General features: G+C 38.7%; 1 protein-coding gene across 6 annotated transcripts in view; it reads right to left on the bottom strand.

Annotated features, from left to right (window-relative positions):
• Window positions 1-22,408, bottom strand: part of NLGN4X (neuroligin 4 X-linked) — a 228,047-nt gene that overhangs the window by 4,797 nt on the left and 200,842 nt on the right. For all 6 annotated transcript variants that reach the window (XM_042460328.1, XM_042460334.1, XM_042460330.1 and 3 more), the window contains 2 exons: window positions 19,639-19,824; window positions 15,575-16,364 (listed from right to left, as the gene is read on the bottom strand). In XM_042460328.1, the coding sequence (XP_042316262.1) occupies window positions 15,575-16,364; window positions 19,639-19,824 (976 nt within the window). The remainder of the gene's footprint in view (window positions 1-15,574; window positions 16,365-19,638; window positions 19,825-22,408) is intronic.

Genomic DNA, 22,408 nt, shown 5'->3' with positions numbered 1-22,408 from the left:
AGGTATGCTGTTTAAACGACGCATGGGTCCTACAAGTCCGGAGGTCGTGCCAAAGCCACACTCCATTCCTAAGCACTGGAGTGCAGCTTTGGTGCAGCTTTCAGATTCTTAGGATGCATGCATCATTTAAACAGCATACCTCCAAAGAGACCCGAAGCAGCTTTATTTTGGCAGTCTGTAAGAGGCCAACGTTACATCTATGCAGGGAATTAAAATACCTGATGTTTTTCTCTAAAAAGTGTCAATACCATAGACATATCTAAGGATGAATGCACAACTCTCACAAGCATCCCATCACTTCTCCTGCTACTGCTATCAGTGGTGAAACCAAAGTGAAAGTTAGTGGTGTACCTGGAAAACATGAGCAGAACTCATGGAATACATTAGCCCTACTTTACAGAGAACAGGGCATACACTACCTGAAGAGATTTCCAGTAGAAATCTAGTTGAAAGATGGGGCCATAACAGACACCCCAAATATGGGTCAGGGCATCACTGGCACACGTCGTTTAGACGCTGCACTTCTCAATGATGCCTTGAAGCCACCTGGACATTGGGTGGTCGCTCGGACATGCTTCAAGGTGCTCTGCCAGCATGATGTTTATATGCTACATGCTGCCGGAGTGCCTTAAAGCCACCATAGGGCCATAGCAGGATAGCAAAAGCCACCTTTTTGCTGGCTGAAGAAGGAGAAGATCTTTTCTGCTCCTTTTCCAACTGGGTTGAAGGTGGACTGAGGCCACAGCATGTGGTTGCCATGGCTCCAACCCATCTTCCGATGGAGCAGCTTCCATCTGTTTCAGCCCAGAGTCATCAGAAGAGAGAGAAAGGATTGTTGAAACTGTTGATCAATGGTGAACACTTAAGACACCAGTCTGAGAAGGTACACAAGTTACCTGTTTACAATTTGGGAGGAGGGGGAGAAATGAATTATATCTCACTTTTCTTTTTCTTAGTAATTATTTCTAAATTTCGGGTTAGAGTCGAATTGGTACCTTATGCTTACTGTTATACAAATGGTTGTGTTTTTCAGGGCACTGCACAAAAATTACTGTCTAAATATGGTTTCACCATCAACATCAACATTACACAATCAGTTGTTCAGTAGTCGGATCCAGTAGCTCTAGCATCAGTATGCTGGCATAATTTTACATTACACAATCAGTACTGGATCTAAGCCTGGATCCATGAATATTATTAAGCACATGCAGATTTACCAATTTCCCCTAGGAATAGGACAAATGTGTGAATATGTTTTGCACTGCAACTGTTTTACTCAGCGTTCTGTCTGTTATTATGAGATTCAGGCCTTTTCTTCTAGTTCTTTTTGACGTATTAGTGCCTTCAGTAATGTACCATGAAGCGTGAAGTATTACATTGAATTTCACTGAGGTTTCTTGTGTTTTATTTCCATACATGTTAGGTTTATTTGTTTTAGAAATTAGAATTCCAGTAATCCTTTCTGTTTAGTTCTAAAGCTTGTCTAAGACAGTGCTGAACTTTTCAAAATATCCATAAGCACAATTAAATACCTTCAAGGTTCCTTCATTGCTCAAAGAGACTGTTTTCTTTCTATTAGAGTAGGTAAAACTACTATTTCATTTTTCAAAAATAGTTTTCTGTTCACTCAAGTTTCAGCTGGCTTTCTAGAGCAGTGGTTCTCAACCTTTGGTCCTCCATTTCTTTTAGACTTCAGATCCCAAAAGCCTGAGACAACTTTGGCCAATAGTCAGGAATTATGGGAACTGAAGTCCAAAACATCTGGAGGGCCAAAGGTTGAGAACCACTGTTCTAGAGGAAAACAAAGTAAAATCACCTAATGCTGACAATATACTACAATGATTGAACTCCTAATACAGGAAGAACATAAATTCATTATCAGTTCATACCAGTCTGTATTGTGCAGATTTTACACAAAGTTAAGGAAATGTTGCTGTTGTTACTTTCCACTTGGCTAAAGCTTGATTAGTAAAATCCATTTTGAAGTGTGACCGTTACCATTTTGTACGAGTTCAACACAGTAAGTTGGGATGAAAACATATTACTTCTTTTTGAAAATAATTCCACAATATTAGTTTTTCAAATTAGAACAAAAGGAAGAAGAGGAGAAAACAAATCCGAAAGAAGAGGCTGATCAGTTCAAAAGAATGATCTTTATGATAACTTGATCCCTTTGCAGCTAATGATGTGTAAAGGAATCTTCATTTGTTAGATCAGCATCAGTAGATTATATATATATATATATATATATATATATATAGAGAGAGAGAGAGAGAGAGAGAGAGAGAGAGTTCTATTTCAAATGGAACATGGAAAAGTTACTTTTATGGGTTACAACTGCCATTATTCCACAGGATTCTGTCTGGGTATTCTGAGAGTTTTAGTTAAAAAGTAAGGTTTCCAGGCTCCAATCTCAACCTTTTGTATTATTCTATTACATCTATATTCCACCTGTTTTCATTATTAAAACTCATATTGAATTTATACAGTTCCCAGACAGTATCCCATATAGACACTGATTAAGCCCAGGCTTATTTTCAGCAGGATTGTTGGATAATGCACCTTCAGACAATGGGCTGCATTATCTCTGCACTGCATTATTTTCAATGGAATAGACATATTGATGGAAACCTCTAGTGATACTTCTTGCATGACAGTCATCGTAGATATATTTCAAATCTCTGACTAAAGCTGGATCAGAGTGTGATTATATATATGACTAAATATTTATCTTTATGTACATGATCTTTATAGACATTATACAGTCATCCTTGTCTGAATATGGTAGTGCTGCTGCTGGTGAATGAGACAGCAATAGTAATAGTAGTGAAAAAAAGAAGAAGCCTAGAAAGTTTAACCGATAAAATTAGACTTGTACTTTTCTATCTGATTTCTTAAGCAATTTATTTCCATTTACACCTCCAGTTAAGGCAGTCTAGCTGTGTAAGCATATTTATCAAATGGCCTTCATCACTTGTCTTCTTGGTGTTCAATTACACTTTATCACTGATGTCATTTTATTGATGTGTTTTTAAAATGGCTTATAATTGTCCATATTGATGTCACTTCATTACAAAACATATGATGACCTTGCCCAGTAACTCCTTATGTACAACAGCCTTCCGAAATTCAGTGCCCTTGAAATGCTGATTGACTACACCTCACATGATCAGTGACCAATAGTCTTGTTGGCTGTGGCTAAACAAAAGCTAGTCCAAAACACCTGAAAGCCACCACTTTGGGGAAATTTTACAGATATTAGAAAGCATATGGGATAAGATAAAACTTTGCAGGACTCCACACTATGAAGTTAGGTTGAAACCTCCCACAGTTCCCTTCTGTGATGGAGATGAAGATACTATACTTCCATGCCCCTTATGCCTGAATAGACAGAACTGGCTCATCAGCATAGCATGAAGACTTGTATCGAAACCTCCAGAGAGATCAAGAAGTATCAATAGGTCAGTACTGCCTCCACCTGTGTTCTGATATAAATCACCAATTAGGGACACAAATGTTAATTTCAGTACCAAAATCAGGCCTAAATCCATACTGAAATGAATTCAGGTATTTCATCTCATCCAAATGTTCCTGGACTTGGTTTCTACAAAAGTGCAGCTGTGCAAATTGTTGTTGCATGCCTTCAAGTTGTTTATGACTTATGGCGACCCTAAGGCAAACCTATCATGGGGTTTTATTGGCAAGGTTTGCTCAGAGGAGATTTGCCATTCCCTTCCCCTGAGGCTGAGAGCATGTGACTTGCCCAATGTCTCCAAGTGGGTTTCCATGGCCAAGCCAGGATTCAAAGCCTGGTTTTCAGTATCCTAGTCCAATGTTCAAACCACTATTCCATGCTAGCTTTCCAGCTGTGCAAAACCTTACATTTGAAAGGACACTAGCAACCAAATGATAGTTTTAAAGAGGCGTTAGATAGTTTTATAGAACAGTCATTAAGGGGTGGCTGCGGTCATGATTTCAGGTGTCTGGGACCACTCCTTCCCTTAAAGAAGCGTGAATTACCTCTTTGAATTATTCAGCTAATCACTCCAGGGTGCTCCCAGTGGACAGGGTAAGCAAGGATATAAAATAAAGGTGATTGATTGTACCACTCAGAAACATCTTAATGCTGCATTACATGAAATTAATCCAATAAAACTGGCAAGACAGAGTTCTGGAGTTGTATCAAGAACTGCATCAAGTTTGATGCAAATTTAGTTGACTTTATCCTCAAAAGTGCCTTAATAATTTGTCACAGCAGTAGGGACAGTTTTTAACCACCCACAAAAGATCTTCTCAAGTCAGGATGCCCGACAAGTTCAAATCCATCACCAGCATGACCAAGTGATGTGCTCACTGCTGTTCAGTTGCATTGTCAGCAAGATTTACACCACCTGATTTATAGACATTATCCAGCCTATTTCATGGTCCATAGCAAACTGGTAGAATTCAACAGTGTCAAAGAGGATGCTTGGATACAATTATGCCAGTAGTTCATTCCATTTCATGATTCTACAGTCTGGAATCCATACTGTCAAATTACCTTGACAGTAAATCCGCCGCCTAGAGTCCTTACATGGGGAGAAAGGCAGGATATACAAAATTTATTATTATTATTATTATTATTATTATTATTATTATTATTATCCCAGACATGTCAAAAACTACTCTTTACGATTCCTTGAGTCTTTTGCTTATTTGTTCACCAGTATCTCTGTACAGAAGAATGACCACTGACCATTTTAACTAGATGTTATATGAAGTGATTCAGGTTTAAACATATGTTAAATGGTAACAATGGAGAATTCCTGTAATGTCAGACCTCCAGTCTCATGCTTCATTGAAAACATCAGGTCAAGGGCACATAACATGTGAGATAGCCAGGGCTGTCATGTATTTACTTGAGCCTGAAGACAAGGGATAGTCTGGGGATTCTGTTGGTATACCATCCATCCCATTGTCTAACTGGCCCCCTAGCCGAGCTGATACAACTGGTCTCGGAGTTGGTGTCCAGTTTGAAAAAACTGACAGATGTAGCTCAGGTGCTTATGGTATACATGACAAACATGGGCCTGTCTCAGTTAGTCTCTAGGTCTCCACATTGTGAAGGTCATACCCTCGATGTGATCTCTAGTACAGAACAGGCACAGCCATGGGCGCAGGTAATTAGTATCACTGCATTGTCATGGAAGGACCATTTCCTGGTCAAGGTTAGACTTAAGGCCGCTATTCAACCTGTTATGGGTGGACGACCTATTAGAATGGTCCACCCTCAAAGGCTGATGGAACTTTTTGGATTCCAGAAAGCCTTAGAGGGTTTGATAGTTGGTACTGCCAGTGAGTCTGTTGATGCTTTGGTTAATACCTGGAACTATAATCTTATTAAGATCATTGACACAATTGCTCCCAAGCATCCATTCCAACCTGCCTGTAATCGTTACTCATGGTATACCAAGAATCTTAGGAATATGAAGCAGGCAGAACAATGACTAGCATGCCACTGGCAGAAAACTCGACTCTTGTCTGACAAGACACGCCGCTGGGAGTTTTTTTATTCCTAAGGAGTGGCAATGCATGTAGTGAAGATTATTTTCTTCTCTGCACATATTGCACCTGTGAATTCTCATCCAGCTGAGCTGTTCATGGTGGTAAGGGACCTGATTCAGACACCCGCCCCCCAGAACCTGTTATTAGATTGTATGTAGCTCACTGTGACAGTTTAAATAATTACTTCACAGATAAAATCTGTCAGATAAGAGCCAACGTGGAAGCCGGTATTATTGCGGAGGGTATAGGTGAGGTATGACTCCATGAATAAGATCATACTGGATCAGTTTGAGTCTATGAGCTCTGAGAATGTGGACAAGCTCCTTGGAAGTGTGAAGAAAACAACTTGCCCTCTTGACCCCTGCCCTTCATGGTGAGTCGCCAAAGGAGGAGATGCACTTAGGAATTACCTAAGATGTATTGTAAATGAATCTCTTAGGAAAGGCCAATTTCCATCTTGTCTAAAGGATTTTGTAGTATGGCCACTTCTGAAATGGACACCCAAACAGTGGCTTGCCAAACTGCAGGTGCACGGGCTCAACCACAAAGGGAGGGCAGAGGACTGAATCCTTTAGTCCCAATATTAGAAAGTTAATCTGACATGGGTTCCTAACACTTACACTTTGTACAAAGAAAAACAGAAAAAGCTTCTAGTTATGCCTTTAATGTAACATGTAGTTCATCTCCTTCTTTCAACAGTACATGTCATCTGTTGTGTGCCATGAAATTTAAGCTATATAATGATATGAACTGAACAAGTCAGACCACAAGTAAACTAGCTCATTATTGTCTCTACTGTATGGCAGCAGCTCTTCAGTATTTTAGATAGCCCTCTTTCCCAATCCTTCCTGAAGGCACCAGACATTGAACCTGGGGACTTCTGCACACTAAACAATTGCTCTACCATTTAGTTGTACTTCCTTTCAGACCTTTCGGCCAACAACTTTTCCATCTGTGGTGTGTCAGCTCAACAACTTTCAGCATTCAACTTAACAGCATCTTTCAAACATCTCTTGTTTTTATTGCCTCCCTTCTAGATCAAAACTAAAAGCGTTCCTTCATTGTGTGTTTTCAGAGGGGTGCTGAATCCTTTTCCAGATAACTCTCCATCACAGTTAATGTTTAGAACTGGTATTCCTAGGCAGGAAGCATTATCATCACCATGCAAATACAAATGAGAAGAGATTTTACAAAATTATTCTTTATTAATGAGTCTGCTGTTAAGAAACTGCTGAACCCTATGAGGTTCCTTGCCTTGCTTGCAAGACTGAGAGAAGCCCTCCCATTCTTTTCTTTTTTATATGTTGAACTTTTCACAGTTTGTGCAAACTATCTTTCCTTGTGAAACAAATAGCATGAACACAGCAAACAGAAAAAGGAATGAGTGGTTTGCTGTAAACAACAACAACTAACAATCCATCTGATTTTTTTTTAAAAAAATACATGCTGTAAGGCATCAATTTTTACACAATTTGTTCAGGAGGAAAATTGGTAGAAAATATCTCACTATCACCTAACTGAAGATTAAAACTGTGTTTTTGCATGGGATAAGGGAAGTGGAGATTTACATCTCTACATGCAAAGAGCAATGTTACAAGATATGGGGAAAGCATGTGGAAAACTGATTTCTCTCCAAGAAAATGTGCAATTGTAAATCTAATTCTAAGATGAGAAAAAGATGCATTGATCAAATATAACACCAACTCAGGTTTTTGTAAATGGGAAAAAACCCAAGATACAAATACACTTAAAATTATGTTTATATGTTAGATAAATTGTGGAGTGCCTTCTGTTGTATCTTAATGAGATTATACTGCACTATTCTAAAAGAGATTTCAAATAGACATGCTCCCCCCCCCCCCCGAGTATTTAAAAGAATGAACCTGGAATAAACTGGAAATAGATAATCAGTAAACAGCTGTTTTTGATTCTTACTGTCCTGTTAGGTTCCACAATAGCACACCCCTCTGTTACAACATATGCTTGCTTCAATTACATGGTAGAATACAAAACACAATAAAAGCCTGGTGATTTTTCCATGTCTTTTGACACCTAATGATTTTGCAACATTGACCTGTCCATGAAAACTACTTCTGGCAGTAGACCCATTCAACTGGGTATGGTTAATAAGCAGCTGGAGGTCTGTGGCAATTAGAAGAGCATGATAGTCCTTTTTGGGGTTTTTTAATGGTGCAGTGAGTAGTAATTGTACAGTAAACCTTTGGATATTGTGTCATTCTGATAGTCATTTACAATTTAAAAAATGTCAGGAGTAAGATTTTTAAAAAAGATAAAAACATTAAGCGTTCAAGACTGCTCACGGGAAATTTATATTATTTCAGTGTCATACTTGAAAACATCCTCTGGATTTAGGCAGTGAACCAGAGAGGTCTAATTATATCCTAGAAAAGACAAGGACTGTGATGAGAAAAGGGTCCTTGCAATTGTGTATGACACCAGCAAAGGCAACATATATTCTGCATACATATTCATAGAACTTGGAAATCTTACCTTTTTGGATTACAGCATCCAGAATCCTCCAGAAAATAGAGAAGTGTCCAGTGGATTTTTAGAGCTATAGACCAAAAACATTTCCAAACTACCTAGATGAGGACTCTGCTCTTCTGCTGCCTCTTCCACCACTGATAGCTTATGACTGATAGCTTATGGCTGGAACAGGGAGGGGGTGCCTGTACTCAACCTGAGTGAGGTACCCACTCTGTTTGGTCCATGGGCTGTGTCAATCTTCCAGGGAAGTACTGCCACTGGAAAGTCACAAATATTGTCTATTGCTTAGTTTTTGGGGGGATTTTCAGGCTATGCGGACATGTTCTAGAAGACGTTTCGCCAGCATCTGTGGCTGGCATCTTCAAAGAATGCTTGCCTGGAAAAAGTGTGTGTGTGTGTATGTGTATATATATGTATTGTGTGAGCCTGTGGGTATATATATACACTGTGTGTTGTCTATTGCCTTCTTTGGAAGAGGCAGAAATAGGAATAGGAATATTCTTTTATGCTTTTCTTGCACACAAGAATTGAAAACTTCAAAAGTTTTCTCCTGGATGAGATTTGCAAGATTTTTGGGACATTTTTGATGTTGAAAATTTTGCATCTGTGCATCTTTAACCTGAAGGTAATTTTATACAACATTTTAAATATTTTTGTGATGAAACAATAAGAAAGCAAAGGTGTTACTATCTCAGCCAGCTATGTAAAAAGTTCTTGTTTTTAGAATATTTTGGATTTTGAAATTCCAGATAAGGGAGACTCAACCTGTATGACATTACTGTGGAACAGCTAGTTTCACATTTTTGGCATTCAGCTCATAGGTGTTTTGCTATGTTGCCTTAGATATAGTATATATCGCTATATCATATATAATAACTGTTCTTTATGTTGATAATATGAGCACACTGGAGTTCTAATGGAGATTTGGGAGTGATATACTGGGAGTACAATGGTATTACTGCCTCCTGAGGAGTAAGTCCAACGGTGTTCAGTGTGACCCACACCCAGGTTAAGTATGCAAAAGACTGCAGGCAATCTATGCTTCAAGGATACAGTTCTACCTGCTGGCTGAACAGAGCACAAGGTATATTAGGGTTCTTTAGAGGTCTCCAGTTTAACTGCTAATATACCCAGAGTGTAGCTGATATGTAAGACACACTTTAGGCTTTCTGTTTAAATCAACGTTCTAGAGCTATTCATAGTAGATCCAAAATCATGTTCATGGATGGTAAGCTCAGGCTATTAATTACATGTTTGGGAGGGTGTTGGTTTGCGTAAGAGCAATATGTTGGCCACTAATGGTTCACTCACAACTCCTTGTTTTGTTAAAAGAAAGAATAATACTCTTGCAACCTTCCAGTAACATAGTTCTCCATCAGATCAAGTGGTGGGGTTCTTAAACTACTATTACCACCAACATTGGAAACCCCTTCTGCTTTGGGGGAAAAGCCACCCCAACATTTTGGTGGCCTGTGATATATCCTACATAGGGCCAGTCTTTCATAGGGCCAGGTTACGATGTGCCCAGCAAGCAGACAACTGAGGTCATATGTGCCTGGTCTTTCTTTTTGCAGAAGAGGAATTTTGAGCTTTTTTTTGGCAGACAGTACTTGTTTGGATGCAGCATTTTCTCTTTTTCTTCTTTACAAAATGAAGAAAGATTATATTTATTTATTTTTTCTGCTGATTCTACATGCTTTTTCTGCACGCGCGCGCGCGCACACACACACACCAACTAAGATATAAAGACATGACAATGGTTTTTTAGAATAGGTGGAATTCTCAAGGTCACACAGTTCTAATGCTTATTTTCAAATCAAAGCAAGTCCAAAAGAGCTATATTTTTATAGTCAAGTCTCTTTCTACCAAGTAATCATATTAACAGTTGGGCGCATGTAAAATGATTAATGACCCTTTCTAAACATTTGTGCTGTCTTTAGGAAATATGGTGTAAATCCAGACCCAGGAGACAGTACAAGTTTATGCACACCCTGCTGAAATTAGCTCTGGAGCAGGCAGCCTGTGGAAAACGATTCAAAATTATGAGTAATACTGACAGATGGGATCATGAGGGAGCTTTTTAAATCCTTAGATAAATGTGGGAGTCCACTTGTTAACACTTGGCAAGAATAATAACAACAGTAATATAAATAATAAGAAGATAGAAGAGTTGTTGACACCCCCAGGAGGGTGCCTCCATACATTTTAACATCTACACACTTTGTATTACAAGTTTTAATTGTGTAGAAAAAGGTGCAACAACATCAGTTAGTTGAAGTTGGGTACCTTATCTGCCACTCCAGTGGACCATTTATATCTCTTCTCTATTGGAAATTATATCTGTTAATCTATTTGAAAATCCCAGCACCAAGAATTTTTCCACTGACTAATCAGTTTCAAACATCATTGCCTGTTGCTGCCATTGCCACACTATCTATCCCTGTCATACAATGATCCACATGTGCCAACTGACTTATAGGCAATGATTACACTCCAGTCTTAAAGGAAACTATCTTGATCTCACGAAGTGTTCACCATGGCAAACATACTGTACAGTTGGCCCTCCCCTTATGCAGAGGATCCGTTCTGGCCCCCCCCCCCCCCGGGTAAGGGAAAAATGTGTATACTCAAGTCCCATTAGAAGTAATTGGGCTCGTGCCCATGGCATACCTCAGGGGGACGCAGCATGGGTGCGCGGCCCATTACTTCTGTGGTGTGTCAGCGTTTTTTCTGACGTGGCTTCCAGCATATGCTGGAAGCAGTGTAAGGTGAGCCCATGTATAATGCAGGTGCACTGTACATTAAAACTATCTCTGAAAACATTTTCTGCCCATCTGGATCCCCATCCTCTTTTCTAGAGGGCTCTTTCATATATCCCTGGCTTTTTTCAGCCATGTTGAGAGGGTCCTCTTTTAGGCTTTTAAGCAATTCTTCTCTGAGTATATACTAGGAATGAGGCTCTCCAAATCTAAACAATTTTTTTTGTAAATTATAGCACAGTGCAGGACCTACTGACCCAGTACTCCTCTATCTCAAAGGAATTTCACTCACATACAAACATCCTCCTGTTGCTCAGACATCTCAGGCCCCAGATAGAGCATCAGATTCTCCTGTACTTATGAATGCCTTAGGTGGACATCATTTCCTCCTTCTCCCATCACAAGAGACTGAAAAGTTTAGTGTGAAAATGTGGAGAGCTACACAATATTTTGCCTTTTGCCCAGTTCCTTCATTCTATTGAATCCACTAGTAGGGTTGCCAGATTTCAGGGCCAAGGAGTCTCCCATTTTCAGGAGTAGATGACAGTAGATGATGATGCAAACTGTCCAATTTTGGCAGCTTCAGATCCAGGCCAAAAGAAAAGGCTGAGTATAGACTAAGTCAAGCTCAGCTTTTAAAGCAGCAACTTGCTACAATTTGCAAGCATTGATTTGTTGCTTCAGCTTACAAACACTCTCTAAGAAGTTTATGTATTTACTTCTTCCTCCCTTCCTAGTTGTTGTGCCAGTTCTCACCTTTCAGTCTGGATTACATCCACCTTCTTGCTAGAAATAAGGAGGATAGACTACATTGTCCTTACCCCATTATCCAAATTTACCTCAATTTGGAAACAACCCCTTATGTAAGGTTTCCATCTTAATTTACAAACAGGAAATAAGCTTACTGCTTGAGTGTTTGTGTGTGTCTTGCTGGTGGTACACAATAAATAAATCCAAACTAGGAGGGTTTTCTTCCTATTGGCATTCCCACTGCCTCACACAATGCTTTGGAAACACAATTTTACAGTGAAGGTGGGTCATGTGTACTAAGTTGCTTTTTTCCTTCTTTTTATGATATGCTGTATTAGATCAAAGTTATAATGAACAGTTTTTTCCCTTTTATGATGCAATCATATTCCCTTTAGTGCAGTTCATCTGTTGGACCAAACCCTCCACCATCCTCCTTTTCTTATGTGTCTTGTCTTATTTGGATTGTAAGCCCAAGGCCACAGAACTGTCAAATTAAATATCCGGAAACCACTCTGTGAGTCTTTTGGCTAAATGGCAGGATAGCACTACTATAAATAAATTAATAAATATATAAATAAATCTCATGCATTTTACTCAGAATTAAGTTCCACTTTATTCAGTGCAACTTCTCAACTGACTTTACACAGCATTCAAACCTTGGCCATCATTTGATTTTGTTGTTAATAAACTCTTAATTATTCTGAGAATGAACACCTTGGAGCCAGAGGTATTGGTCAAGCAGCGGTATGCCAAACTGGAGAATTATAGTGGCTTTAAGGGGTGCTGAAAGCCAAGCTACACACCTTTTCTTCCCAGCTAACACTGAATGTACTGCAGCAAACATTTAACTTGTTATGGTGGTTGCTCAAAACTGTCTTTTCAAGGCTGAATTCTGCTGCAGGCAGACTCTCTGATGAATGGGAGACACAACCTGCATGGCTGTTAGGGGTTGTCAGCACCACACACCTTTTTCTTCCCCACCACAGAATCAAATGTGACAGCACCTAACCCTTCTGAACCACTATTCTTTCATTTTATTAAATGGGAAGCATTGCTTAAGTGTATTTAGACCACTGAAGAGGAGAATTTGAGTATCAAACCAGATGCAATTGGTTCCACTTCCAATAACTCCCAGTTCCAATACTACAATTATTCCACCATGTGACCTCTAAGCTCCTGCAATTTCCAGCTAACACTCAGTAGGTTGCAATTTACTTTAAAGAGGGGGAGTCAACTGTACAAGTCAAGAGAAAACAAAGCTCCTTGCATGTTTTTAAAAAGGCTATTTCCCTTTCCATTTTCTTTATCAATTAATTGCTTGAGAAATCACTATTATGGTGCAAAGCATACCACCTTATTATGTATGATATACATGTTGGGTCCTAAACTTATATAAAGGCTTCTTCAATCTGTGGATGTTTCAGGACATAACACATTTCTCTGGAATATTGGATACTGCTGAATACCATTCTCTGCACTGCAGTAGAGCAGCAGTTCGGAATGCCCAGCCCTGCCATTAAATGTACATTGGAAAGATTTATGGGCCTTTGGTATGCCATAATGGCATTTATTTTAATTTGGTACTGAGAGAAGAAAAAAAGAGAAACGTTAAACTTCTAAAGCAAAACCAGAATATTTGTATGTTGTGTTTGTAGTAGAATATGGCAATATTTCTCAGGAATATTTTGATGGAAAATGCTTTCCCCATCTTACATTTCTACTGCTTTTTGTTTTTATTTGCCTTCACCAGCTCCTTTTTAATTTTTAAAATAAGAGACATTAACTTTAATTCTAGTCAAAAGCCTGGTTAGACAAGGAGCCTCTGTAATTCTTACTGTATCTATATTTTCCCCACACTTCCTTCATTGTAAGAAAGGCAACGAGATAATTTTTGGAAGAGGAACAAAGGATTTCTTTGATCTACATCATACTTTCCTTTTCCTTCATTGTTCTTTATAGCCTTAACCTGAGGCCTTTGGCTTTCCTGAACATTCACGGTTTAATAACTGCACTGTTTTTATGTGAAAACTCAATGCATCATTCTTCACATTAGGCAGCAAGAGAATACATGGGAGTGAAGAAGTTTTAAAATAGAGAGAAAAGGGTCTTTAGGAAACAAAACAATTGCAAAGATGGATTAACCATGAAGCCTGGTACATTATAACATAAAACCATATCTGTCATAGAGTGGCTTTACTCCACAAACCTATTTCTTTACAATCTTGCCCATTACACTTTTATTACTGAGACTATTCTGTACCATTGTACTTTCAAAACTATGGTACCCTAGAGTTTCTGAGAATCCATAAATATTAAGGCAGTTTGTGGCCTTGCTTCCTAGGAACTGTGCCAGTATAGTAAGTGAGCTCATCTGTATTACAGTCATTTATAATATCTCAAGGTCCCAGACCTTGTGGCTACAAATGATCCTTGCAATGTTGCTGTCCAATCTCAGATTATTACTTCTAGTAGGTATGTGAAAAACTCTCAGTTTGCTGAATTTCTCCCAATTCCATCTGCATTTTCATATGTGTACACACACACACATGCACGTACACCTTAATCCTAAGGCAACCCTATCACGGGGTATTTTTTAAAAAAGATTTAATCAGAAAAGATTTTTCATGGTCTTAAATTGAGAGAAAGCGACTTGCCTAATGTTACCCAGTGGGTTTCCATAGCTGAGCAGGGATTTAAACCCTGGCCTCCCACAGTCCTAGTTCACCACTCAGATCATTACGCAACACTGGTTCTCTTTAATTCTCATCTTAGTTTTGTAATGGGTTGTAAGGCTATATATTTTATTCCTATATTAAAATTTGTATACAGTCAGCCCTCTATATCCCCGGATATTTTACCCATGGATTCAAGCATCCGTGGCTTGAAAATATTTTAAATATATATAAATTTCAAAAAGCAAACCTTGATTTTGCCTTTTTTTTTTTTTTGGGTAAGGGACACATTTTACTATGCCATTGTATTTAATGGGACTTGAGCATTCACAGATTGGAACCAAACCCCAGGAGATACCAAGGCCCCTCTTTGTTATTTGTTTGATTAATTTATATCCCACCTTTCATCTGACATGGGACCCAAAATGCTGTACAGGAAGGATAAAACATAATAAAAACAAAACCTTAAGGTTTTTTTTTTTTTAAAAAAAACTAAAACAAAGTTAATAAGTTACCATGTTAAAATACCATTAATTTCAAAACATAATTTTTAAAAAAGCATGCATTTCCCCTAATATGGGTATTCATTTGCACAATTTACCCAATTATTTCCCATTTACTAAAGTGCTTTTCTGCATGTGTTTTACTTTGATTGTGTATTCTTGCATGGCAGGTGGTTGGACTGGATGGGCCTTGTGGTTTCTGACTCTATGATTCTATGTATGATACAAATTTTAGCCATTTGTATTTTCTTTCTTTTTTGATTTTTTAAGAAATACTTTGTTACATGCATTCTTCGTTTGTTGGAAATGCCTTACAAGCCTTGCAAATGTGTGAATGCTTGAAGCAAGATACACATTGTATTGCAACAATACAGGAGATATGAAAATGTTACCTTTTGGTAAGATTGTCAAAACAACAACAACAACAAAAAACACCACACATCTAGCAAGTTTGATCTGGAGATGAATGGAAGCCCTAGCCAACACTCCCTCAAATGTGATTCAGGACACTGTATGGAAAACAATCTGCACTGTGTGAGAAGAAGAACCAGATCTGCTATACCAAAGGATTTTGCTGGACCAGAGAAGAATTTCTGTAAGGCCTCTTCCTGTGCTATTATACACTGGTAAAGATAACATTCCCTAAAGTCTTTTAGTTCAGGAATACATAATAATACTTTGACCATATTGCTTTAACTCAAGAAACCCCCCACAAAGCAAGGTCTGCCAAAATCTGAAATATCTAATTAGAAGGTCAAACACAAGCTCTAGCATTTCAAAATAACAGGACAAACAAACAAACAAACAACAATAAAAAACCATTATGTGGCAAACTTACCCAGTTTTGGCGAAGTTTGTCCAGTATGTCATAACAACTGCACTGAGCATGACGTCATTCTTTGAAAAATTGCAGTTAAACAATTCAGTAGGACCGATCATGGGAATGCCAAACACATACGGAACTTCATCACCATGTGCTGAATCAGCCCAGCTGGGTTTCATTTCACTCTGGCAGTGGTGATAAAATGCATAAAAGTATGTTGGGGAGCCATACTGGGCATGCAGATCAGCTGTGGCAACAGCTGGTGCCACCCATTGATGATCAGTAAACAGTGCTACCAGAGTCTTCCTCCGTGTTTCAGGATTCTCCTTGTCTGCCCAGTCTGTGTACATGAATTTAATGGTCTCCCGCAGTGTGTCTTTTCCTTCTGGATAACCATAGAGATTGTCCACAAAATTGGATACAGAGAAATCAAAATCATTTGGGGAGACACCTTCTTCATTATCCACAATGCCATCCACGAATTTTAAACCTTCCCCTTGGTTTACACCTAGCATTATGTCATAGTTGAGGAATTCTCCCTGCTCCATCAGAATCTGAGGATCATCTGGAATTACATCCCCATCAATCACAGGCCCAAAGGCAATGTGGTATGTAGCTGGCGTGATTGTTTGCTGAATGAGTTCTTTGTAGTTCTTATTCCGAAAGCATTCAACTAAGTCTGTTGTGTCCAACGTGTTGCAACCCACTTTTTCTGCCAAAATTGCAGTGTACTTGGCAGGCTGGTAGTTCACTGCCCAGCTGGACAGGGCTGTTCCACTTTGTATGATTGCCTTTTGGAACAGACCTGCAGGTGCAAAAGTTAAAATTAAAATACATGAACAAGTAGCGTTTATGATGCAAAAGAATCTTTTGTATGTTATTTAGAGGAAGTACAGCCTAATGAAGAGTGAATTTATTTCTGTTTGTACCAAAATAAATAAATAAATAAATAAAGCTCTTAGTTCATTCCTTCCTACTCCACTTGGCTTAGTGGAATTTTTAGCTAAATTCTTCCCATTTCTTAATATGTGTGTTTTTATGTGATTGAGAGAGAGAGAGAGAGAGAGAAAGAGAGTTATGTAATAACTATAACTGTATCTACAACTATACATATGAGAAGTATAAATACGTAGGTAAATATGTTTTATAAATATTTGCTACAAGACAAAGGACATGTTTCAAGTTGATACAGATAACATTAGACTTATCTATGTGATCTGTATTGACGAAAATGTTAGGATTTCCATAGTTCTGCTTAACACAGAGACCTGTAAATTATACTTTAAACTTAAAGAGGCAGAGAAGATTGGGGGGGTACCTTTTTAAAAAAATGAGAATAGCTTTAAATAGCTTCTTAAAAATAATTCTGATTGGGTTTTTTAAAGTGATTTTTCTGAACATCACTAATATAATGAAACAATCATTCTCAAAGTGAAGGATCAGTTAATTATTGTAATTTCTGGGAAAAGAGGGTCTCCTCCCCCTCACTATACATTTTCTAAAACTGCATTTATGGATTCACATTGGGTTTGTCATTAACATACTCCTGGCTTCTGGTAGTTAATTACATATTGTCCCAGGTAACTCAGAGCCACAAAAGCCTGATCCATGGGGGCATCTAGAACATGCTCAATTTTACAATTGTTGTTGCTGTTGTTAATTGCCTTCAAGTTGACTTTGATTTATGGCAACTCTATGAATGAAAGACCTCCAAGGCACCTTATTATCAGATCCCATATACCTGAGTCCATGGCTTCTTTGATTTTGTCTATAATGCAGTATTTTTCTTTTCTTACTGCCTTCTAGGTTACATTATAGTTTGTGTGTGTGTGTGTTTGTTTGTTTGTTTTGGTTTGTTTTAGTGAGTGCTTTCTTCTCATGACATGGCCCAAACACAGCAGTCCCAATTTTGTAATCTTGACTTCTGGGAGAGTTCAAGCTTGATTTGCTCTAAGACCTTTATTGGTTTTTCATCAGTCCACAGTATCGATAGAATTCTTCTCTAGCACCCCATTCAAATGACCCCTCCCCCCATCAGCTTTCTTCACTGTCTAGCTTTCAAACCCATACACAGAAACTGGAAATACAATGGCCTGGATAATCCTAAAACTCCATTAGTCCATTCCTATATAAAGGCCAAATATGGTACTTCAGATTTTGTGTCTTTTGGTCCTATTCATGCTCTGTTTTACATCAACCTAGGTGTTTGCTTACTGAACTACAAATTTGCCAGTTAGTAAAGACCTATGAAACTGCGCAAAATATCTGAGCATTTCAACAGGCCCCATTCACCAAAACTGGGGAGAATGCCAGGCTAATGGGCAGATGATCCTCAGGGAAATAGGAAAATTTGGGGAATAGGATGTTTGATGCCCCCGCTAGCAGTCTTCATGGCTACACCGTCTTGTAAGCAGTCTATTAAAATTGCTTTATTCCTCTGGTTTGAGCAAGAATAGATAAGCTGTTACCATAAAAGCATATTCTGGTGGCTTAAACCTTCATTCCACTCTCCATAAATACTTTTATCACCCCAATTCCCTTGCAGAAAATGGGGCTTTCCACATGTATACCAGCTATTTGTGAGGCTGGTTGCACCAATCTCAGTCTTCCTGATCCCTAGCTATCTTTGTCCACTTAGAAGGGCCAGAAAAATTCCTGGAGAGGTTCTATTTCTAGAGTTACTCTATTCCTGATTTTCTTTTCCACTAATGTGAACTTCTTTTTAGAAGCAAGCCTCTGAATTCATAAGCCAGCTTGTGTCTGGTCAGCTTCACTAGCACATATAAAGGCACTTCACTAAACCAAGCTTTATGACCAAGGACTTGATAAGAATGACAGCCACAAGCAATCATTTCTTCTTTGCATGAATGACTTGCATAAAGAGAAACTAACCCCCCATCCCTTTTCCCAGAAGCCATACATCATATAATCTGAAGAAAACATGTTAAGCTGAAATCAATTTAATAGGCTTGAATTCCAGGGGTTTTATTCTGCATCTTCATTTCTCATTACTTGGATGGGCATTTCTGCATTTAGCAACTGCATAGATTAATAAAACAGAGCATATCTGCATTTGCCCTTCTAAAGGATTTGGGAATTGGGATCAGATTCAGTGGCACAGTGAGACTTCTCTGCTATGCTTCACTGAAGTGAAGCCACCCGAAGCTGGTCTAAAGCTGCTCGGCATCACTAAAGCATATCACAGCTGCTGGATTTTTAAAAACCTATCCCAGATGAGTTAAATTTCAGGTGAGGAAATAAAATAGAGACTAATAAAAAAATAGCACATGTTTAGGATGACTTGTCTGGCAAAGCTATTCTTTATTAGGAAAGATAGAGGTGGGGAAACTCAATATGCCCTTACAATGTTTTTTTTTCTTAATCTAGCAATCAAATCATAAGGTAATTAGTAGGGACCTTTGTCTGACTAAATCTACAAAGTATTTATTCACTGTCAGAAGAAGAGGAGGGTACTATAAAATAAAGTGAACTGAAAGGGAGTTATCAGCAGGAGATTTAAAAAGAAGACTTTATCTGAATGGATCATACTGCTGCTACTGCTATTATTGGCTGCATCGGCACTGCAGAAATAATCCACTTTGACACCACTTTAACTGCCATGGCAAATGCTGTCGAATTCTGGGAATTGTTTGTTGTTGCACCAGAGATCTCTGAAAGAGAAGGCTAAATGTCTCTCAAAAATACAAATCCCAGCATTCCATAGTGATGTCAAACGGGATTACTTCTGCAGTAAGGATGTAGCCATAGCTACTTCTTGCTCTTCTAGTATGTATGATTTGTCTGCCCAGTGAATGCAAATCTTCACTTATTATATTCACACACAGAAGAATGAATTCTTTCAAACATTATTTTCTCAATAATAATAATAATAATTTTAACACATCTGGAAATTGTATTAACAACTATGTTATTTTTTTTAAAAAAAAAATCAAATCTTTAATGCTAGTTTTGATATCATAATGACTCCTGGTATTATTTGAAGCTTCCAATGACTTTTACAATTCACTATTAAACTGTAACATTTAACATTACTTGTATTTAACTAGGAATATATTTACCTTCTGAATAATGAGAGAGTGTCAACAGACTAACACAGGATGCTCCAGCTCCTGATCCAAAAATAGTAACTCTTTTGGGATCTCCTCCAAATGAACCAATGTTTTCTTCAATCCATCGCAAAGCTTGTATTTGGTCAAGCAATCCATAATTGCCTTTTGCAGCTTGGTCTCCAGTGCTCAGAAAACCTGTAAGAGAGAGTGGGGAGGAGGGGTAGAAAAGGATAATTTTAAGTTACCGGTTAAAAAATTAGTTGTAAGCGATACTGATATTCTAAATGTTTCGGCTTTTGAAAACTAATAGCTCTAGTCAAATATCTGTAATATAGACTTCAAGAATACTCATTTTCCATGAGCAAATAACCATATAAATGTAGGAATCATTATCCCTTGCTTTTTCTCATATCCCTATGAGTTTTATTTTAAGCTGTTGAAGGTTTTTTTAAAAAAGAAAATCTGTTAACCCTGAAAGATATCAGTGACATTTAAAAACAAGCTCTAGAAAGGCAGAAAAAAATATGAGATCTTTGTATTCCTCATATCCATTTTTCCCTCTCAGAAGAAGAATTCGAACACCAATTTTCAAAATGTCTGAAAACCCAAACAGCTCAAGTCTCGGTTATTTGAAGGACCATATTCTTCCTTACAAGCCAGTCCATGCTTTGTGATCTGCTAGGAAGGCCCCTCTCTCTGTTCCACCACCCTCATGGATATATTTGGTGGGAACATGGGAGAGGGGCTTCTTAGTGACTGCCCCCAGGCTCTAGTACTTCCTTCCCAGAGAAGTTAAACTACCATACTTTAAAGTACTCACACTAGTTTCTTCTTGCAAACAAGTTAAGACTTTTATAATCTGACAACCATTTCATAAATGGCTATATAAGAACTGTCTTACGCAATGCAGTGGATATTATTAATTGTGGTGCTGTTCTCCATATGTGTGTGTGCATGCACAAGTTTTAATTAGGTATATCTAGTTTTATTCTTTTATTGTTTTAAACTTGTTTCAACTTTTGTATCTTGGGGATTTTTAATAATGCCTTTTTAATAGTAAGCCACTTTGAATCTCAATCTAGAAAAAAGGTGGAACAGAAAATAAACAACAACAACAACACAAAGGATAACTATTCTTTTTACTTAAATCTGTACTCTAAATCAAGTTGTTAGTTCCAAGTAGACCTGACAAATTGAACATTCTATATATAAGTCAATATTTATGTACATTCTACTAATTCAATCAGTCTACTTTAGCAGGAACTGGCAAGTGGATTAGGCTCAGCTGTCTTTTCATTTAGCTGCTTTTTAACCAAAAAGGTCATATAGGGGCAGTACATATGGTCATAAAGGGGCAGCTTGACCCCTTTGATTGCCAGATCGGGGCCATGGCTACCACACACCATGGCCCTGATTTGGCATTTTTCCAGCCCAAAAAGAAGCAGCAAAATGCTGCTCCTTTTGGGGGCAGAAAAAAGCTGGCCTTCCTACCATAGTAGTGCCTTTTGGGTGCTCTTGCAGCAAGATGCATATAAATGCTGCACCACTGGAGCACTGCAAGGCTGCCTGCCATCTGGTCAGGTGGGCTTTGGGGCAGCATCGGAGTATGCATGATCTAAACACCATGCCCCCACGCAATCCCCAAGCTGGTATATTATGCTAGTCTGTTTTGCCCCCTAGTCATTCTACACATTACATTTCAAAAGTATTCATACAAAATGTATGAATGAGACAAATTTTCCCTCAGTCAGAGAATCAGAAATTGGCTGAAGCCCGCTGTAACATGGAAAGTAAAATGAGGCCCAGTACAGACCGCAGAAAAGGGGCGGTCTGCAGCTGCTCCTTTCCGTGGAGGACTGTGGCCAGGGCAGCTATATAGGCAGCCCAGAGGCCCCAATCTGGCACTTTTCCAGGCCACTTCCCCGTGGCCTGGAAAAAGGGGTGTCCTTGGGGCTTCATGTCCCTGGACACCCCGGGAGCCGCAGCCACGAGAGAAAGGGGCTGCCTTTCTCCCTGGCATCATTCCTGCAGCTGTTTGGCGGCTGCAGAAATGAGGTGCGTGCCCAGAAGGAGCTCCGTTTCAGAGCTCCTTCTTGTGCCGCAGCCAGGCAGACATAGGCCCTGTACAAACGGGCCATTTTGTATGTACTCCGCGTTCTGTACACCTCCATAAACAGCCTGGGGTGGCGTGAAGACGTCACACATGCACCACACCATCTGGATGTAGCACGTGCATGACATCATAATGGTGTTGCCCATGTACACAGGGTGCCACCATTATCCTGCCGCCGGCACGTATTAGGGTTAGGGAGCATGTACATGGTGCAAGCTCCCTAACCCTAATACCGGCACTGGTACGCCACTTGTTAACGGTCTGTACTGCACCTCAGATAACTATCAGTGTTTGTTGTCATATATAGATAAAGCAGCAAAATGTGAGCATGGAAACTGCTTAGTAAGAGAGGGAAATTAATTAATAAATCCCACTCCCACAATTTATACAGACACAAAAAAACAATGTGTAGGATCTAATAGAGTAGAATCAATATCTATGAAAACAGGATGAATCTATTTTGCTCCAGGCAACAAAACTTCTGACAATCAATCTGATTTAATTCTTTGAAGATTTACAAAAAGCTTTATAGCTTTACCTCTCCCCAACCCATTTACAGTTTTATTTTGTTATCAGATTTTAGGAATGAAATGTGTATTTTTCAGGCAGTCTGGACAATGAAGAGACTGGGTGGGGGCAAAAATTGTTGCATAAATGCCATAGACT

This window comes from Sceloporus undulatus, chromosome 3, assembly GCF_019175285.1.
Source record: "Sceloporus undulatus isolate JIND9_A2432 ecotype Alabama chromosome 3, SceUnd_v1.1, whole genome shotgun sequence".
NCBI lineage: Eukaryota > Metazoa > Chordata > Lepidosauria > Squamata > Phrynosomatidae > Sceloporus > Sceloporus undulatus.
This window is presented reverse-complemented; position numbering and strand designations above follow the sequence as displayed.